This window comes from Anabrus simplex, chromosome 1 (assembly GCF_040414725.1).
Source record: "Anabrus simplex isolate iqAnaSimp1 chromosome 1, ASM4041472v1, whole genome shotgun sequence".
In the NCBI taxonomy this organism is placed as follows: Eukaryota; Metazoa; Arthropoda; class Insecta; order Orthoptera; family Tettigoniidae; genus Anabrus; species Anabrus simplex.
Window position 1 is genome coordinate 1195853747 of NC_090265.1, and position 20574 is coordinate 1195874320.

The following is a 20574-nucleotide window of genomic DNA, read 5'->3' on the forward strand; positions in this document are numbered from 1 at the left end:
GATCGGGCTGAGAAGGGCAGGTTGGTCGCTTCGTCAAATCGCAGCCGATACCCATAGGGATGTGTCCACGGTGCAGCGCCTGTGGCGAAGATGGTTGGCGCAGGGACATGTGGCACGTGCGAGGGGTCCAGGCGCAGCCCGAGTGACGTCAGCACGCGAGGATCGGCGCATCCGCCGCCAAGCGCTGGCAGCCCCGCATGCCACGTCAACCGCCATTCTCCATTCTTCAGCATGTGCAAGACACCCTGGCTGTTCCAATATCGACCAGAACAATTTCCCGTCGATTGGTTAAAGGAGGCCTGCACTCCCGGCGTCCGCTCAGAAGACTACCATTGACTCCACAGCATAGACGTGCACGCCTGGCATGGTGCCGGGCTAGAGCGACTTGGATGAGGGATGAGGGAATGGCGGAACGTCGTGTTCTCCGATGAGTCACGCTTCTGTTCTGTCAGTGATAGTCACCGCAGACGAGTGTGGCGTCGGCGTGGAGAAAGGTCAAATCCGGCAGTAACTGTGGAGCGCCCTACCGCTAGACAACGCGGCATCATGGTTTGGGGCGCTATTGCGTATGATTCCACGTCACCTCTAGTGCGTATTCAAGGCACGTTAAATGCCCACCGCTACGTGCAGCATGTGCTGCGGCCGGTGGCACTCCCGTACCTTCAGGGGCTGCCCAATGTTCTGTTTCAGCAGGATAATGCCCGTCCACACACTGCTCGCATCTCCCAACAGGCTCTACGAGGTGTACAGATGCTTCCGTGGCCAGCGTACTCTCCGGATCTCTCACCAATCGAACACGTGTGGGATCTCATTGGACGCCGTTTGCAAACTCTGCCCCAGCCTCGTACGGACGACCAACTGTGGCAAATGGTTGACAGAGAATGGAGAACCATCCCTCAGGACACCATCCGCACTCTTATTGACTCTGTACCTCGACGTGTTTCTGCGTGCATCGCCGCTCGCGGTGGTCCTACATCCTACTGAGTCGATGCCGTGCGCATTGTGTAACCTGCATATCGGTTTGAAATAAACATCAATTATTCGTCCGTGCCGTCTCTGTTTTTTCCCCAACTTTCATCCCTTTCGAACCACTCCTTTTTGGTGTTGCATTTGCTGTGTCAGTCAGTGTAAGAGAAATAGCTGCTGCAGATTGAATCAGTATCTCTGATTTTAAGGCTAGCCGAGGCTGGATGATTAATTTTATGAAGAGAAATGGGCTCTCTCTTCGACGAAGAACAACCTTATGTCAAAGAATGCTGAATTTTTCAACCAAAAAGTAATTGATTTTCACCGCTTTGTGATTTAAAAGCGTGAAGTTCAGGAATATTTGCTCTCCCAAATAGGAAACTCAGATCAGACGCCAATAAGTTTTGACATGTCACAAAATCGAACAATCTATACGAAAGGGACAGAGTGTTATCGTACGCACGACGGGAAGCGCAAAACAACGATGCACAATGCTTGCTGTAGCAGCTGATGGCAGAAAGCTTGCATCTTACGTTGTTCTAAAGCGGAAAACAATGGTGAAAGTAACGTTTCCACGAGGGATCCACATTTTTATCCTGGAAAAAGGGTGGATGGACACGTCACTCGTACAAGATTGGATACGAACGGTTTGGAGAAATCGAGCAGGGTCCCTACTTAGTTGTCTGGCCCTTATCGTAATGGATAGTCTTCGTAGCCACCTGACGGAAGACACTAAAGTTTTTGGAAACCATGAAAACAGATTTGGCAGTGATTTCCTGGTGGACTGACGTCGGTACTTCAGCCCTTGGACATTTCGATAAATAAACCATTCAAGGACAATGTGCAAAAACTTTATCAGTGCTGGATGGCGGAAAGTGTGCACGAACTTGCGCCAACAGACTACATTCGTAGACCACGTGTTGGACTACTTTGTGAGTGGATATTCCGCGCTTAGGACATGATTTCTTCGAAGGTGATTGAAAAGAGTTTCAAGGAAACAGGAATCTTGAATTTGTTACATGGGAATGAAGATAATTTCTTATGGGGAAATGTGAGCAGTGATAACAGTAGCAGCAGTTCTTCCTCCAGTGCTGGTAGTGAACTCGGAAGATGATACCCTATAAAAGATAAGACTTTTTTTTATGGTCATTATTATGTACTTACATGAACTGTTATTAGTTCATATTTATTTCACTTCAGGTTGTATCATCACCTTGTAACGGGAAGAGAAATTTCCAGTGTCGGTACTTCAAATCTGTGTCTCCATCTTACCTTATGTATCCTATCTGACTTTCAGAAAGAAACACACGCTGTAATTTTACGTCAAATGACTATAACCGCAAATAAGTTGAACCAATTGTGTGTATATTTGATGTATTCCTTTAAATGTAAATAAATTGTAAATAATTCTTTTAAATATTTGGATTCCTTGAATAATTTACGCATCCAAATTTTTCGCCTGGTTTTTTTTCCTTCGTCAAAATAGTGTGTTAATTATGCAAGAAAATATGGTAGTATCAATAACTGATGCTGCTCTCCTTAACACATGTATATTCTGTTCTATTTAACAAGAGCAGTGTTTCTACAACTTTGTTGTCCTTTGAATGTAAAGCACAACAGCTAATATATTTCTCCTTCACTTGTAACTATACACCTGTTCAAATTTATTAGCTCTTTCAATGCAACTTAACACAACTATTAATTCAAAAAAATTGAAACAACTATTTACTATTTCCCCCCAATAGTTAAATTCAACAAACTATCATCAAAATGTGAAACAATTTTGGGTGCCACTGTAGTATTACAAAAGTTAATGAATTCTTGAGTTTTGCCTGGCATGCGTTTCTCTGTTCTCCCAGAGCGAATTTCATTTGCGGATAAGCCTCCAGATTTGCTTATTACCTTATATGAAACTATTAAATTATGAAAAGGAATCTGGGTAGCATGCCAGGCTTTTAGTCCCGATGAAAGATTTTACAAGGTTAACTATAGAATTTACTGGGCAGTACTTATTGTCTACAACTCATATTATATAATCATTAAACCCCTCCTCTCACCTTGGGTCATCTCACAATAAATAACATATTAATTTCTCTATACTTCATTTCAAATATTTACTGCAAAATACACATAAATTACTGTTCACGGATCCTTAGAGAAAAAAATATAAGCGAATTTAACTGTATTGGTTCACAAATTGGTCCAAATCGACAATCTCGTAGAAGAACACAATACAAATAATGTTGTTTTTTTTCATAATGTTATTTGCTTTACATCTCACTAACTACTTTTCCGAGATGCCAAGGTGCTGGAATTTTGTTCCGCAGGAGTTCTTTTACATGCCAATAAATCTACAGCCACGAGGCTGCCCTATCAGTATATATATATATATATTTTTTGCTTTACGTCGCACCGACGCAGATAGGTCGTACGGCGACGATGAGATAGGAAAGACCTAGGAATGGGAAGGAAGCGGCCATGGCCTTAATTAAGGTACAGCCCCAGCATTTGCCTGGTGCAGGTTGGAACGAAATAGAGTTAGAAATGGTTGTGGAAGTAAGGAGAAAGTGAAGGAACTGACTATGAAATTGAATCTAGCAAAGAAGTCAGCTAAGGACAACATGATGGCAAGCATAATTGGTGGTCATACAAATTTTAGTGAAGGGTATGTATAGGTACTTTAAGGCAGAAACGGGTTTGAAGAAGGACTTTTCCAGGAATCATTAATGAACAAGAGAAGTGTGTATGTGAGGATCTTCAAAAGGCAGAAGTATTCAGTCAGCAGTATGTGAAGATTGTTGGTTACAAGGATAATGTCCAGATAGGGGAGGTGAGTAATACTAAAGAAGTATTTAAATTTACCTATGATAACAATGACATTTAAGTAAGATACAAAAGTTGAAAACTAGAAAAGCAGCTGGAATTGATGAGATTTCTGGGGATATACTAAAGGCAATGGGTTGGGATATAGTACGATATCTGAAATACTTATTTGATTATAGTTTGGTTGAAGTAGCTCTACTAAATGACTGGAGGGTTGCTATAGTAGCCCCTGTGTATAAAGGAGAGGGTGATAGACATAAAGTTGAAAATTACAGGCCAGTCAGTTCGACATGCATTGTATGTAAGCTTTGGGAAAGCATTCTTTCTGATTATATAAGACATGTTTGCAAAATTAATAACTGGTTTGATAGAAGGCAGTTTGGGTTTAGGAAAGGTTATTCCACTGAAGCCCAACTTGTAGGATCCCAGCAAGTATAGCAGATATCCTGGTTTCAGGAGGCCAAATGGACTGTATTGCGATCGACCTATCTAAGGCATTTGATAGGGTAGATCATGGAAGACTACTGGCAAAAATGAATGCTATTGGACTACAAAAAAAGTGTGACTGAATGGGTGGCTATATTTCTAGAAAATAGAACTCAGAGAATTAGAGTAAGCGAAGCTTTATCTGATGCTGTAATAGTAAGAGGGGAATTCCTCAAGGCAGTATTATTGGACCTTTATGTTTTCTTATATATATCAATGATATGTGTAAAGTGGAATCGGAGATAAGGCTGTTGCAGATGTTATTCTGTACAGAGTAATAAATAAGTTACAAGATTGTGAGCGGCTGCAGGGTGACCTCGATAGAGTTGAGATGGACGGTGGGCAATGGTATGGTGATAAACAGGATTAAAAGTCAGGTTGTAAGTTTCACAAATAGGAAAAGTCCTCTCTGTTTTAATTACTGCGTTGATGGGGTGAAAGTTCCTTTTGGGGATCATTGTAAGTTCCTAGGTGTTAATATATGAAAAGACCTTCATTGGGATAATCACATAAATATGATTTTTAATAAAGGGCACAGATCTCTGCACATGGTTATGAGGGTATTTAGGGATTGTAGTAAGGATGTAAAGGAGAGGGCATATAAGTCTCTGGCAAGACCCCAACTAGAGTATGGTTCCAGTGTATGGGACCCTCACCAGGATTTCTTGATTCAAGAACTGGAAAAAATCCAAAGAAAAGCAGCTCGATTTGTTCTTAGTGATTTCTGACAAAAGAGTAGCGTTACAAATATGTTGCAAAGTTTGGGCTGGGAAGAATTGGGAGAAAGAAAACGAGTTGCTTGGCTAAGTGGTATATTCCGAGCTGTCAGCGGAAAGGTGGTGTGGAATGACATTAGTAGACAAATAAGTTTGAGTGGTGTCTTTAAAATTAGGAAAGATCACAATATGAAGATAAAGTTGGAATTCAAGAGGACAAACTGGGGCAAATATTTGTTTATAGGAAGGGGAGTTAGAGATTGGAATAACTTACCAAGGGAAATGTTCAATAATTTTCCAATTTCTTTGCGATCATTTAAGAAAAGGCTAGGAAAACAACAGATAGGGAATCTGCCACCTGGGCGACTGCTCTAAATGCAGATCAGTAGTGATTTATTAAACGGGAAACCACGGAAAACCATCTTCAGGGCTGACGACAGTGGGGTTCGAACCCACTATCTCCCGATTACTGGATACTGGCTGCACTTAAACAACTACAGCTATCGAGCTCGGTTCTATCAGTATTTAATATCCTTGACTAATTCAATATTTAATTTTTGCATATAAATTATAAACAGAAAAGTTTTCCACCTGTTCAATACATAGTTATATTTACAGTGCATGTATTTACATTACAGACTGGTTTCAACCCTACTTGGGGTCATCATCAGCTATTTGATCAATACACAAATATTAGACGAAATCCTGAAACATGTTACTAAGCAGTAAGAACATTATGAATGTATAATTAACACTACGATGTGTGGTTGTATTAGGCGAAGTGCTATGGTGCTTAAAATGTTGTAAACCGGGCGAGTTGGCCGTGCGCGTAGAGGCGCGCGGCTGTGAGCTTGCATCCGGGAGATAGTAGGTTCGAATCCCACTATCGGCAGCCCTGAAAATGGTTTTCCGTGGTTTCCCATTTTCACACCAGGCAAATGCTGGGGCTGTACCTTAATTAAGGCCACGGCCGCTTCCTTCCAACTCCTAGGTCTTTCCTATCCCATCGTCGCCATAAGACCTATCTGTGTCGGTGCGACGTAAAGCCCCTAGCAAAAAAAAATGTTGTAAATGAAAGTGATATATTTTGAGTGACATAGGTGAGCAATATATAATACAAGTACACCAAAAACGTTAAAAAGTCTGGGTATAAAAGTACAAATGAGATGCTCTATGTTGTAGATCAACTTGAGTAAAATTTTAGACACATGGTGTTTCAGATAGAATTCAGTAGGTCCTGGTAATATATTACGGTTGTGGATACCCAATCAATACCCTTAACTTTACAGGTGAAAACTATTTAATATTAAAATATATTAAACATGCTTTCGAACATGTTTTGTCTTATTTAAAGACTTCTTCAGCCATAACGTCTCGTAACAGATTATGATACTCATTGTTGCTGTCTAATGATTTTAAAAATGGAAGAACCCATATCCTTTCAGAATGGTTTGATAATACATTAAAGACAATAAATAATATTTTCATAATTGTCCATCACTTCTGTAAAAAAATTTCTTCAATGTTAAAATTTGAATGACATTTCTTTAACGTCCTGGGAGTCAAGAGGGCTGCTTATTTCAGTATGGTTTATAGAGTCTTCAATTTACCTTTATCTCATATGGAAAGGGAAAAAGAATTACGGTACATTCAGAAGATAGCCAATGTGAATGGGTTCAGTGTTAATACCATTGATTAAATTACAAGTAAATAAAAAGAAGGAACAACGTAAGGCTAACACCAGAGAATCGCAAGAGTTCGAAGTACACGACTTTTACATTTACAAACCCAAGGATATTTCAAATCCTCAAATTATTTAACAAACACGACTATCAAGTCTGATTTTCAACAAAGAACAATATTGGTCACACATTTTATGACCATAATAGTGTAAATTACGATAAAGAGGATTACTTAGATTCAGGAATCTATAAACTTAAGTGCGATCAATGTTTTGTCACGTACATGGGCCAAACAGGTAGGAGTTTTCAAACTGGGTATCTGGAACACATCAATGCTAATAGACACAAGACATATTCTCCTATGAGTGTCCATATGGGAGATACTGTTCACCAATATACCAACATAAAATGAGACTTGAACATTAAAAAAAAGGTGAGCAAAGGGAACCTGATCAGCAATCACGAAAATATTTATATAAGTTTGGACCAGATTATTAACGCAAACGTACAAGAGAACAAAAATCCGTTATATGAACAGATACTGTTGCTCTTATCATGAAAAATTAATAATTTTAAGTTACCTCCTATAAAATAAACATCCCACCCTCCCGTTCTACCTATAGGTGGAGCTGTTTCCCGTTCCCCTACTACTAGCACTGCTCCCCCTCCTACTGCCGCTAGCCAAGTTCCACTGGGCTAGAGGAAACATAATTATAACACACGCAGTAGCGTGGTGAGAAGCAAGTCAGAGCAAGGCTCAGATGTGAATCAGCTATAGGGAGTTTCACCAACTTCGATAGTAAGTTCTTACGTCATGCATTCGTGACAGAAACTCATTTCTAAAATTTTTGAGGATTTTAAACCCATTAAGACCTTGCCTTTTGAAAGGAATATTCATAAGAATTAAGCTATCAATATGGTGGTCATGCAGCGCGGATCTTTGCCATACGACAGGCTATCTCAGAAACATTAGATTCCTTCTACCAGAAATAGCTTATTTTTTGAAAGGAATTTTCATAAGAATTAAAGCTTTTAAGTATTCTGATGTGGATATGGTCCCATCTTCCTATTCTGAGACCAGAATTCAAATCTCCCTCAGTCAGTATACTGAAGCTACCAGCCATCACTGAATGTCATATTTTCAAGAAATGTCATTCAAATTTTAACATTGAAGAATTTTTTTTTTCACTAGAAGTGATGGACAGTTTTATGTAAATATTATTTATTGTCTTTAGTGTATTCTCAAACTGTCCTTAAAGGACATGTGTTCTTCCATTTAAAAAATTATTAGACAGCAACAATATTGCAATCTGTTACGAGATGACACGGCTGAAGAAATCTTTAAATAAGACGAAACATGTTCCAAAGTATGTTTAATATATTTTAATATTAAATAGTCTTCACTTGTAAAGTGAAGTATACTGCTTGGGTGGGTCATTAAATCTAACACTAGTTCTTAATTTAAACTGTATCACTACAGACCTATATGATGAAGTTTGTAAATTGTAACAAGACTTGGGAGTACGGAGACGAGCTGCTGTTCTGAACAGTATGTCAGTGTAGAGATGGTGGGGAGTGATACTACTAGACGTGTAAGCTAGAGTGGAGCTTTTAAAGTAATATAACATAATATGGAGATCAAGTTTGAACTTAGGAGAACAAATTGGGGGCAAATATTAATTTGCAGGAAGAGGAATTAGGGATTGGAATAGTTTATGAAGGGAAATGTTTGATACATTTCCATGTTCTTTGATATAATTTAAGATAGGACTAGGTAAACGATTGATAGAGTGTATGACACCTCTGCAACAACTCTAAATGCAGATCAGTTATGCTTGATCGATTCTTATTAGCTTATTCGTCAATTTGACTTATACTTTTAGTGGGTTGATGTGTTAGTAAATTATAGTTTATATTACTGGAAACTGAGAGAGTTGGCTACATGGCTTGAGTCTAATAGCTGTCAGCCTGAATTCAGGAGATGGTGGTTTTAATCCCTGCTATCGACGATCCTGAGGATTGTTTTCCTTAGTTTGTCATTTTCACATCAGACAAAGATTGGTATTATACCATCATTAGCCAGGCTGAGTGGCTCAGACGGTAAAGGCGCTGGCCTTCTAACCCCTACTTGGCAGGTTCGATCCTGGCTCAGTCCGGTGGTTTTTGAAGGTGCTCAAATACGACAGCCCCGTGTCGGTAAGCAAATAACATTATTATGCTTATACCATCATTAAAATCTTGGTCACTTCCTTCCCAGTCCTAGCCTTTTACCATCCCTTCATTAACATAAACCCATCTGTATTGGTCCGATGAAGATGGGAAAGAAAAAAGAAAATATTGTAAATTTTAGTAATAACTTGTTGTGTAAATGACGTCTAAGTTTCTTTCAGTGCTATTGTGTGTTTGTTCTTGTTAGTTACCTTTGTTGTTCTTTTTTTATACTTGTGTAATTTTTCCTTTTTTTTTTTTCTCAGCAAATGCCAGCAACTCGATCATTGGAATGTGGGCATTAAAACCAAGCATATTAGAGTTGTTAGCTGTGAAGTTACAGCCCTATGACGAGAATTTAATGATGTATAGTCCAGCTTTATTGTATGCATTGCTTTATCTGCTTTACAGTCATTGTGCAAGGTATGTTGCATGACTTTTCTTAATCCACATTATTTACACATGAAAACTTACATAACATTCACAATCCGTGCAATTATGGTTCCCTTCAGGGAACTAATTTTTTATCCTCTTTTAGTTGTTTTCATGCATATTTATTATGAATTGGACAGCATTATGCATTAAACAACTATTTGCTGAAAGCTAAAATTGTGTACAGTGTGACTAAAAATTTGGGCATACAACTTCTAAATGTCTCCTGTTGTCTCCATGTGAGTTTGAAAAGCAAACAGTCATATTTCTATGCATTGTTGGCAGTACTTGCATTCAAATTACGAAAAGTACTCCAAGGTTTTATTAGCATTTATCTCTTAGATGCTTTATCTTATTTGTAAGGCAAGTTAGACATAGCACTGCCATGTAATATTTTTGACACTTTTTATCGAACAAAACAGTTATGTGTAAAAGGGCTAACTGTCCTGTTTGTCGTTTAGTCTTTTTATGTGTAAATTGGTCAGGATTCTGGACAATTTGAAGTGTACAATGAGAACTAGTTCGTTATAAAAATAACAGCATTTTTTTTTCAATATTGTAAGAGAAATATAAAATATTTGAATACAGCCTTAATCACATTTAAAGTATAATAATGATGATGATCATCATAATCTTAAACCCTGATATCTTCAAAACTGTTTCCATCATATTCTTTAAGTCCTGCAATTCCAGCTGCAATGTACCCCTATCTTTCAGCTGTAAGGCATTAAGGCAAAATCTAAATTTCTTCTGGTCACACTGGTGTGCAGTATGTCTCCCCTGGAAATTAATCTTCATGGCCTTCTCTGTTGGGACCATTTTGCTTGTTCTCTTTCCGTCCTGCAGGAATCGGAATAAAACGAAAGCTTTATTCTGTCTTGTAGATATTTAGTGACATATTTCCTTAGACAAGAACTTCTTGGGACCCACGGCCAGCGTAGCCATTCAACTACACGCGACAGCGGCCTTTGTCAGATGAAGTGTTACTGAATTCCATAGTTATGCAATAACTGATATGGATAGAATGTAAGACTTATTGGAATTATTGGCAGGAATAGTGTCCTCTGCATATTAAAGCTTAGCACTGACGTTTCATTAATTTCAGTTACTGTATAATCCTGATTACTATCCACAGTTTTCTTGCGAATTTTTGTGTCTCAGAATTCGGTGCAGATCATATTTAAACCCTTATTGTAGTGGTCTCATAATTACGTTGTTCAGTATGTCATTGTGGCAACAGTAGTTTAATGTTGAACGAGGCTTGTTAAGAGGGCTTTCACAGTCACTGTTCCTTCAGGCAATATATTGCAAATAAGCCAGAAAAATACTGTGCCAAATATATTCCTTGGTATATGCCAGAACATACTACACCTATAAGATGGAAGTAGACATATGTAAACAACCTGAAGGGCCTTATAAGGTTGCTGGATCAGTCACTGTGGAAGGAATGTCGGTTTCATGTTCAGATTCACCAGATTCCTCGGTTTCTGTGTTATATGCACTTTCGTTCATTGAATTATCCCTGACAGATGCTCATCAATTGAAGTCTGTGTATCATCAAATTGCACACAGTTAGAATTGTCATCATCAAACCCATAGCATCTTTCAGTAATCTATTCTTGTTGAAGAGCACGGTTCACCGATTCTTCTTTTTCTGCATTCCGGTGATAATGATCAGTTGTTTCATGTTCCTCAGGATCCGTGTCTTCTATAAGGATGAATATCACAGTCTGCATATTTAAGCATTCAGACTCACAAGCACACAGCACAAACAAAAGTACAAAGCGAAACACATTTGCTCGCACGGAAGAAAAGAGTGCAACTTATGTAGAGTTCAGATTTTCCTTGTCGAGACAATTGCTGCACTAATGTTTCCAATAGTTCAACAGAAGTTAAGATGAGCAAGAGCATAGCCAGATTTAAGCTCGTAAGTTAAGGAGGAAAAAGTGAATGTGCGGTCTGTTGTGTGTATGTTCAGTATACAAAGTTAGAAGACCAGTTTTAATTGCCGTTTCATGCAGGGTTTCTGTCATTACTTCTGCCTTTAATTTGCTTCCAAAGGAAAAAATGAAATGTATCCTCCTAATTCAATACAAAACAAAATATCTTGTAATTTAATTTGTTTGCCAAAATTATTGGTATATAATCAGAAAAAGCAAGTCATTTCTCATCAAATCTTCCTTGATGTTTTTCTCATGTCATTTATTTTCCCACGCCCTCTAGATTTTGTTTTAATAGTGGAGAGAATTAGTGAAAGTCTTTCATCTTGCTGAATGCCAGGGGCCTGAACTATTGTTTATAAATTTCACACTTGGGTTGTATCTTTGAATGTGTGTTCAACCAGCTCTCTAATATTTTTATCTATCCTTAATTTTCTTAGTGTTAGGAATAGCATCTGCCTGTCTGTTGAATCGCTGGCTTTTCTGAAGTCAGTGAAAGTGGTGACTGTGTTGAGGTGTTGTATCTTTCTAAGTTTAAGGATAGTTAAGCTTGATAATCTGCTCTGGGCGAGATCAACCTTTTATAAATCTAATTTGCTAATCACCGATAGTGTGCTCTGTTTGTTTTCTTCTAGACTGCTTAATAAAGCTATTGAGAGAAGTTTGTAAGCTGGATGTTGTTAGGAAGTACCTCTATAATAATTGGGGTCTTTCTTGTCCCCGTTCTTGTTTAAGGGGTGGATTAGGATCTGTTTCAGATCATACAGTATTATTCTTTTTTCCCCAGCTATCTTCGATAACTTTGTGTATGGCTTCAGTTGCCAATTTACTACCTAGTTTCCACACTTCAGTTAATATTCCATCTTCACTAAGTGCCTTATTATTTTTCATTTGGCCAGTATATTGTAATGTGTTGTAAAGTTGCTGGTTCTGAAGGAGGTTTCTCATGTTGTGGAAAGGTAAATTGTAAACATTCTGTTGGTTATTCCCAATGTAGAATTTCCTAAAAGTATTTGGTAAGTAACTCATAGTTGTCTTTTTGTTGGCGACTTGTCTCCCTGTTGAATCTTTGAATCATCATCGTATTATTATTATTTCAAATTTCCGAGTTTAGGATCTTGCAGTAGTTAAAGTTACCCGGCATTGACTTGATTGTACCTAGAGAGAGGAATATGTTGGTTATTCTTTTCCTTTGATTGAAAATAATCAATATACCGACTCAATGCACTACACAATCTGCCCCATAGTAAGAGCTTTATGAACTTCTGTGAGAGTTAGTATACGTTCTACCAAGACTTCGGTTAGTAACTTTGGAAATCTTAGGAAACAAGTATGAGTATTTCAGAGAAAATTAGTGGATATCAGGAATAAAATATATCAACTAAAATCTTAAAAATCAGTATTTTGAGTCTTATACCCTTTTAAATTTAGGACCATAGTATTTGAATTCATAGTCATGGTTATCTATTTGTTATACTTGGAAAGCTGTTTATGGATACGAAACCTGACTGCATTTTGGGATTTTTTTGTAAGCTAGAATTAAAAGGTTTCACTCACGATCTAAATTTTTGTGTTACAGATACAACCACTTTGTGTCCAGTAGTTTTTTGGTTAGTGCAAACCATGGAATGACTAATGTGTGCGACATTCTGCGATTGCCCTTGACACGGGATGCAGATGTACCAGCCACTTCTCCTACAAGTGGCCACTTTTCCATAATTCTTAATTTGCTTTCAAGAATTTTATCTCAGGTGAGTAAATTCCTCTATTACCGTATTGCACGTTTTCGTTATAGACTGTTACGCCTGTGTCCAGTCTGCATGCCTGTGTGCATCAACTAAATGGCTCCACAATCCCATATTTCCAAATAGTTTAATGGCTTCCTTTACTTCGACACCTCATGTCATAAATCATTAAAAGTAGAGTTTAACTACCAAGTGAATTGGCCTCGCAGTTAGGGAGATAGTGGGCTTGAATCTCACCGTCAGCAGCCTGCCTGAAGATGGTTTTCTGTGATTTCCCATTTTTACACCAGGCATATTCTGGGGCTGTACCTTAAGGCCATGGCTGCTATCTTCCTAGACCTAGCCCTTTCCTATCCCATTGTGACCATAAGATCTATGTGTGTTGGTGTGATGTAAAACAAATTGTAAAAGTAATTTATAAATGTTTGTTTAAAACGTTTTGGACTTAGTTCTCTTCCTTAGTAAAGCTAAACAATTTTGATGGGTGGGAAGAAATCTCTCATAGTAACTATAATAACTCCTGATGTAATTATGTTAAACATAGCATAATGCCATACATAACACCTACTTACAGTTTATTCCATAGATCATCATCATCATCATCATCATCATCATTTCTTCGCTCCAGCAAGCCGGGTGTGGTTGTGTACGAGCCTCCTCCAGTTTGTTCTATCCATCCACAGATGCTGCTCATATATGCGACACCAATTCACATCTCTAATTTCAAGGTCCTTCATTATCTCTTTTTCCCAAACATCACGAGGTCTTCCTCTTGGTCCCTTCCCAGGAACATTGTGGTCAAAGTATGTTCGAGGAGTCCCGTGAGGGTTCATTCTTTTCACATGACCATACCATTGCAATCTCTTCACTTCTAGAGTCTCCAGCAAGCTTCTTTCCAATCCAGGTTGTTGTCGGATATCAACATTCCTCATTTTATCCATTTTTGTTTTTTGTAGACAAGAACGGAGGAACTTCATTTCTGTTGCCTGAAGACGACTCTTTGTTGGTCGAGTAAGTGTTGCTGCTTCCAGGCCATTCGTCAATATAGGTACTAGATTTATTTTGTACAAGCTGATCTTGGAAACTAATGGAAATGTTTCATCCCAGAGTATTTGACATACAGAGTGATAGAATTTGGAAGCTTTCTGTATTGTGTTACTAATCTCTTGATGTATTGTCTGATGACAGAAAACTACCTAAATACTGGAAGTTGTCTACAATATCAGTCCCCTCATCTCCAATTCGTAGATGAACAGTTGGAGAGTTTCTACTCATTACCAAGCCAACCATCTTCGTTTTGCTGATTTTGAGACCTAAGGTTGTAAAAGCTTCATGCCAGAGATCTAGTCTAGTTTGTACTTCCGCTTCTGTCTCACCCCATACCATTACATCATCAGCAAAAACCAGGGCATTAGTTGTTGGATCCTTTCTCTTAACTGCTTTTAAAACTTCATCCATTATGATTATGAAGAGAAGTGGTGAAAGACAACTTCCTTGCTGGACTCCACTATTCGTTTCAAACCAACCTGACCTTCCATCCTGGACCTGGACACAACACTTGATTTCATCATATAATCGTTATATTCATGCTATGATGTCATCGGGCACTTTCTTATGTCTCAAACATTCCCATATATGCCTGCATGGTACATGGTTATATGCTTTCTTGATGTCCAGAAAAACAGTTATAAGTGTTTTTCCTTTCTCCCAATACTTCTCATAGATCATTCTGGTGGCAAAAATGAGGTCTATAGTTTATCTATGAGGTTTAAATCCATGTTGTTCCTCCTCAAGTGTAGATTCAACATATTATCTAATCCTGCTCTCAACAATGGATTCGTAGATTTTGAGGCCATGTGAAAGCAGAGTTATACCTCTGTAGTTGGTACATTTCTTTCTATCACCTTTTTGCAACAATGGCAGCATGTTCAAAGGTAAGAGTGCCAGTGTAATCAGAGAAGATGGGGGAGTTAGGAAAAACTGTTAGAATATATTGCAAATGTAGATGCTTTAACATTTTATTCTGTCATTATTCCACAGCCATTCAATATTTGTTAGGTTAATGATCCTATGTATGAGAGCAATTGACAATCTTCTACAGAACAGTGAGGTAGTCATATCATTGAAATTACACTGAAGCACCAACTAACTGCAATATTACATCCAAGACTACTAAACCAAGCGTATGGGTGTTTGGAATGGTTGACATGTGCGCATAAACAGCCCAATGATATGACTACCTCACTGCAAGGTAACTGGGATAAAAGGTAAGCTACTCCGGCGGTTGAAGCTTCCAGTGGCTGGAGCGCTATGACGTCACACAATATGAACGACAGCGAGTAAGGTACACAGTCGCAAAACAGCAAGCCTATAAGTTCTCGTGCCTGTGAAACATCTTCTCAATCTTTCATCAAATAATAAGTCTGGTTTAGTCCGATTTGATAAGTAACGGCACTTCCTATACATTTAAAAACGTGAAAATGCGTTAATTTTCATCACATGCTGAGCAGGTAGAACATCAAGTATCAAGTACATGTCATATAATATGATAAGAAATAAAATATAGCCATGCAGCTCAAAATAATTAATTTATTTCCTGATGAAGTAAATATTTATATCAAGTGACATAGGAAAATATACATCATATAGACATCTTTATGGCATTATATTAAATTATTAAAACATACATGTCAGGAGACTTACAGTAAAACCTCGTTAATTCGAAGTCCGATTTTTCATGTTAGTCGTTGGGACGGTGCATTTACAGTATTCAAATAATGCACTTGGATATCTCACTGGCAAACATACATGATTTAAACATGAGGATAAATTATGCTGGTTCCCCTGAGCGAATGCATTATTTTTTGGATTTCTGTACTGTTTGCATTTTTAGATGCTTTGTACTGGCATGGAAAGTGCCTGACACCCTTGCAACATTGTGGCTTATCGAACTTTCCTATGACGAGGGGATAAAGTTTCCATGTGCATTGCAACGCAAACGGTAACCTCCATCCCCCACCCTTGTACGATTCTCCGGCTGGCACTTTCTCTTTTAAAACCATAAGACCGCTTGGGCTTGCATTAAAATAAAGCAATGCAGTTTCGTCGGCAGTGACAATATTGATAATAATATAAGAGAATTTATTGGACTCCAACCTATTCAATACATTACAGGATGTTAACATTTTTAGTTAAACATCGTTAAAATGGAGACATGTTTCGCCCTCCATGTGGGGCATCATCAGTCATATCAAAGCACCTCAAAAGTAAACCAGACGTCTGGTTGGAAATTATGAACATAATATGTAAGAAAGAATACATTAAAAAACACGTACAAAGTCCTATCCTAAACGAAATAACAATAGACTAGTTACACATAGTAAAATACGCTATTGGTTTCTTAATATTAAAATGTGGCCATCATATGCACAGTATAAAAATGAAAGTAATCAAAGTCTATATGATATTGAGTTCGATGGTAGTTCTACGTAGTATATACAAATGTTGGCAAAATAAAACACAATTTATAATTACTGTACACTTATTTATAATTGTTAAAATTGATGAGGTAAAACATTCCAATTTGTCTATTTGTAATTTGGCTCCAACCAAAATAATTCGCCCTAGGATTCATGAGGTAGTCAACTCCGTTGGTCACTCTCTATTTGAATGGAGTGCACAGTGCAAGTGAACAGCTTTTGTTGATTATAAAATGAGGCTGTGCTAAGACAGAGTTAAAACAACACCGGCTTCAAATGAAGATAGTTAAGAAACATCATTAGGTTCTTCCTAGTTGACTAAAGGTTTGCGTATATTTTGTTGTTGAAGTGTGGGAAAGTCCGTTGTTGGTTGAATGGGCAACGGTCGAAAATGTTGTGCAGTGCAATCGGTGTTTGAGCTGTCTTACATGTGAGGGAAATCTGAAAATGGAGGATTTGTCTTAATTAGTTAAGTGAAATGACGAAAAAAAGAGAAAAAAAGGGGAAATCATTGAGAAATGAAAGATGTGAAAGTTAAAACTTACCTTGAAAGCTGTTGAGCTGTTACCTAATTGTTAGGAGGTTTGTGGAGCACTGGCTGTCGCTAATGTCCTGCTCCTCGAGTTGTACGTGTGACGTCTTAGAGGAGGGGAGTGGATTTGAGAAGGGTATGTGGGTATGTGATTGGCGCTTGGGGAGGAGTTGTGTGCATTGGAGGGAGAATAGGGGCTTGATGTGTTGAGCAGCTTAGTGGGGGTGCTTGGAAAGCTTGTTTTGAGGACGTTAACAAGTCTTTTGTCTTTCAGATAATATGTAAGAAAGAATACATTTAAAAAACACGTACAAAGTCCTTACATATTATTCGTACATGTTATGTTCATAATTTCCAACCAGACGTCTGGTTTAGTTTTGAGGTGCTTTGATATGACTGATGATGCCCCACATGGAGGGCGAAACATGTCTCCATTTTAACGATGTTTAACTAAAAATGTTAACATCCTGTAATGTATTGAATAGGTTGGAGTCCAATAAATTCTCTTATATTATTATTGAGATTCTTTCAATACGGAAAATAAAATGATTTTCATTACTTGTAGTGACAGTATTGTTTGCTGCCTTCGAATTTATTATATGAGCCACGTTTTTTCGTCAACTGTTGGGATCGCCAGTGTTCGCGGATCCTGTTTTTTCCATACACTGCCTGTTGCGTGATATTACGGTGTTCCTTAAAAGGTTGAATACAAAAGAATTCCAATTTCATTCAACTTAGCAATCATGAAGCGCACTGTAGACTCACCAAAGTGAGTGTAAGTGCGCAAAACTACCCTTCCACGTTCCGGAACACGCGTACTATTATGACGCGGATAAATTTTGAGTTGAAATTTTAAAATGTAAAGGCAGTTTTGAATTAAAAGTCTGAATTTCGGCAATGGGGCCGACATTGTACTTCGAATGACGAATTATCCGTATTTCGAATTAATTTAAATAACATGCAAAACTGTATCTCATGTTTCCGGGAACGAGAGCTTCTTCAAATTAGGTGGGATTTTGAATTAACCAATTTTGAATTATCGAGGTTCTACTGTACCATGGTTCTACTTTCCTAGCGATAAGTACCATTATGAGGGGCCGATGACTTGTATCTTGGACCCCTTTAGACTAAAAGCATCATCGATGCAGTATTATGCTATAGACGCAGTCCCTTGGTCAGTAATACTATTGTTTCACGTCAGTTTCTGTGAATGCGAGACATTGCGGGTCAGATCCACTGATTGTTTTAAATTCGTATCCATCCATTCATTCTTCGTCCTCACGTTTTGAATTCTGGTCAGTGGAGGATTTTGGACTTTGAATTTGTCATTCCATTTTGTTTCATTTCGTACCTTTAGGGGCCAATGGCCTAGATGTTTGGCCCCTTTCAAACAATATAATAATAATAATAATATCATCATGATGATCATCATCATCATCAGCTGTTGTGGACAAATTCATGTTACAGTTTTTTATTAATGTTGAGGCTACCTTGATTAATGACTTCACCATGTCACGGCAGGCATTCTTTGATGAATTCTATTGTTGAAAATGGCACACACATTCTTTCCCTGAGTGAGAGGAATTAACCAACAATGGTTAAAATCCGTGGCCTGCCTGGGAATTTAATCCGGGGACCCTTTGGACTGAAGGCTAGTTTGCAGCCTTTTAGTCATGGAGCCAGACAATATAAGTTTGCTGTGTAATGACCATCTATCCAAGAAAAGACTCCAGTCCCATCAGACGATGTTTATGTCCAACAGGACACAGACACCTAGCAAATACATGGACATATGGCAACAGAAGTTTGGATGTGTGGGGCTCTTCATGGTCTGTAAGCAATTACGAGCCTATCATTTAATGAAGTGAAAGAATAGTTGGAGAAGATCATGTGATTCTAATTATGATCTAAATTCAGCTCGGCAAACTTTGTGCTTAATGGAGTATGTCTCATGGTGACTTTTTCAAAGTTACAAATTCTGTTAGGCTGAAAACATTCATACTGAGCTCATCAAATAGATTTCAGTTGAACATGAGGTGACTACTCACCAACATTGAAAACGTATCCCCACAGTATGGTTTGAGGACTGTGTACAAGCACGTAAGGAAATGAGTTGTAGATAGGGTCTTGCTGTGAGGTTTCAACTAAATAGTTATTAGTGGAACTCTATACAAATTGATGTTTGCTTGCCACACAGTGTACCCTGATGCATGCTACAGTTTTTATCGATCACTAGGTAAACATAAGGTGAATATCAACATATGTAACTGCCTACTGAATGCTCTAGTTGTCTGAACGTATGTCATTCCATTTATGTTTTACTTGGAGTGTTCATTTCAGGGTGTGCTCGCTTTTTTGAATTAACTTGGATAAATTTGGTTGTGTTCATTGGCTGATGTTTTAGTAACATTTTCATCTTATACAACCTTTCTTGGGCCAATATTCATATATACAGTGAAACCTCATTATAGGTTTCTGCAGAGGACAACGTGTTAAGTGAGAAGACATACCAACGAATGTATGAATAAAAACTACCCAACAGGGATATGGAAACACTAGATAGAATTTTTTTCCATTTGAGGGCATTTTACGTTGTGCATTCACAGGTACAGTGAAAACTATAGGCCTATCTACCATTTATGAAGATGAGAGGAAAGTATTAAAAGGTGTGAAAAACATGAGAGAACCAATATGAAAACCTTTTTTGCTGGGAATTATAAAATGACATGTACCAGTACATTGAAAGGTGTGAAAAACACCAGACAACAAATATGAAAACGTGTGCACAGGTGCCAACAAAAATATCAAAGTATTGTTGCGGATCACATTCTTTCTAAAAGAAATGTTAAGTCATCATCATCATCTAGGTAATCTGCCTTATGGCAGGTCTTGTCATGGGATGAACCTTTTCCACTATTGCCTGTCCTGTGCCAAGTTTTTCATGTCCGAATATTTATTTCCTTTGATATTGTCCAACATTTGATATTTTTTCCTTCCTCTTCCTCGTTCGCCTTTCACCATCCCTTCTATTCCTTCTTTCAGTAAACAGTCCCTCCTCCAACAATGTCTGATCCAGTTCATTTTTCTCCTTCTAATGATTTGCAACATACTTAGTTCTTCTTGAACTCTTCATAATACCTCCTGATTCCTTACCCGGTCTTCCCATTTTACTTGTTCTGTTCTCTTTCATACCGACATCTCTAGTGCCTCCAATCTTTTCTCATCTTCCTTTCAGTTTCGAACCCCACTATTGGCAGCCCTGAAGATGGTTTTCCGTCGTTTCCCATTTTCACACCAGGCAAATGCTGGGGCTGTACCTTAGTTAAGGCCACGACCGCTTCCTTCCCACTCCTAGGCCTATCCCATTGTCGCCATAAGACCTGTGTCGGTGCGACGTAAAGCAACTAGCATCTTCCTTTCGCAATGTCGAAGTCTCTGCGCCATATAGCGCTATGCTTGTAATATAACACTTACGAAGTCTTTTCCTCAAATCTTTGTTTAGTGGTCCATAAGGTAATTTTGATTTTTTTCTTGAAGCCTCCTTTTGCTATGGCAATTCTTTTCC

The 20574-nt window shown here is 38.2% G+C and overlaps 1 protein-coding gene across 1 annotated transcript in view; it reads left to right on the forward strand.

Moving 5' to 3' along the window:
* Positions 1 to 20574, forward strand: part of nonC (serine/threonine-protein kinase Smg1) — a 794437-nt gene that overhangs the window by 166979 nt on the left and 606884 nt on the right. The window contains 2 exon segments of the mRNA XM_068225601.1: positions 9148 to 9304; positions 12833 to 13008. Of these exon segments, the coding sequence (XP_068081702.1) occupies positions 9148 to 9304; positions 12833 to 13008 (333 nt within the window).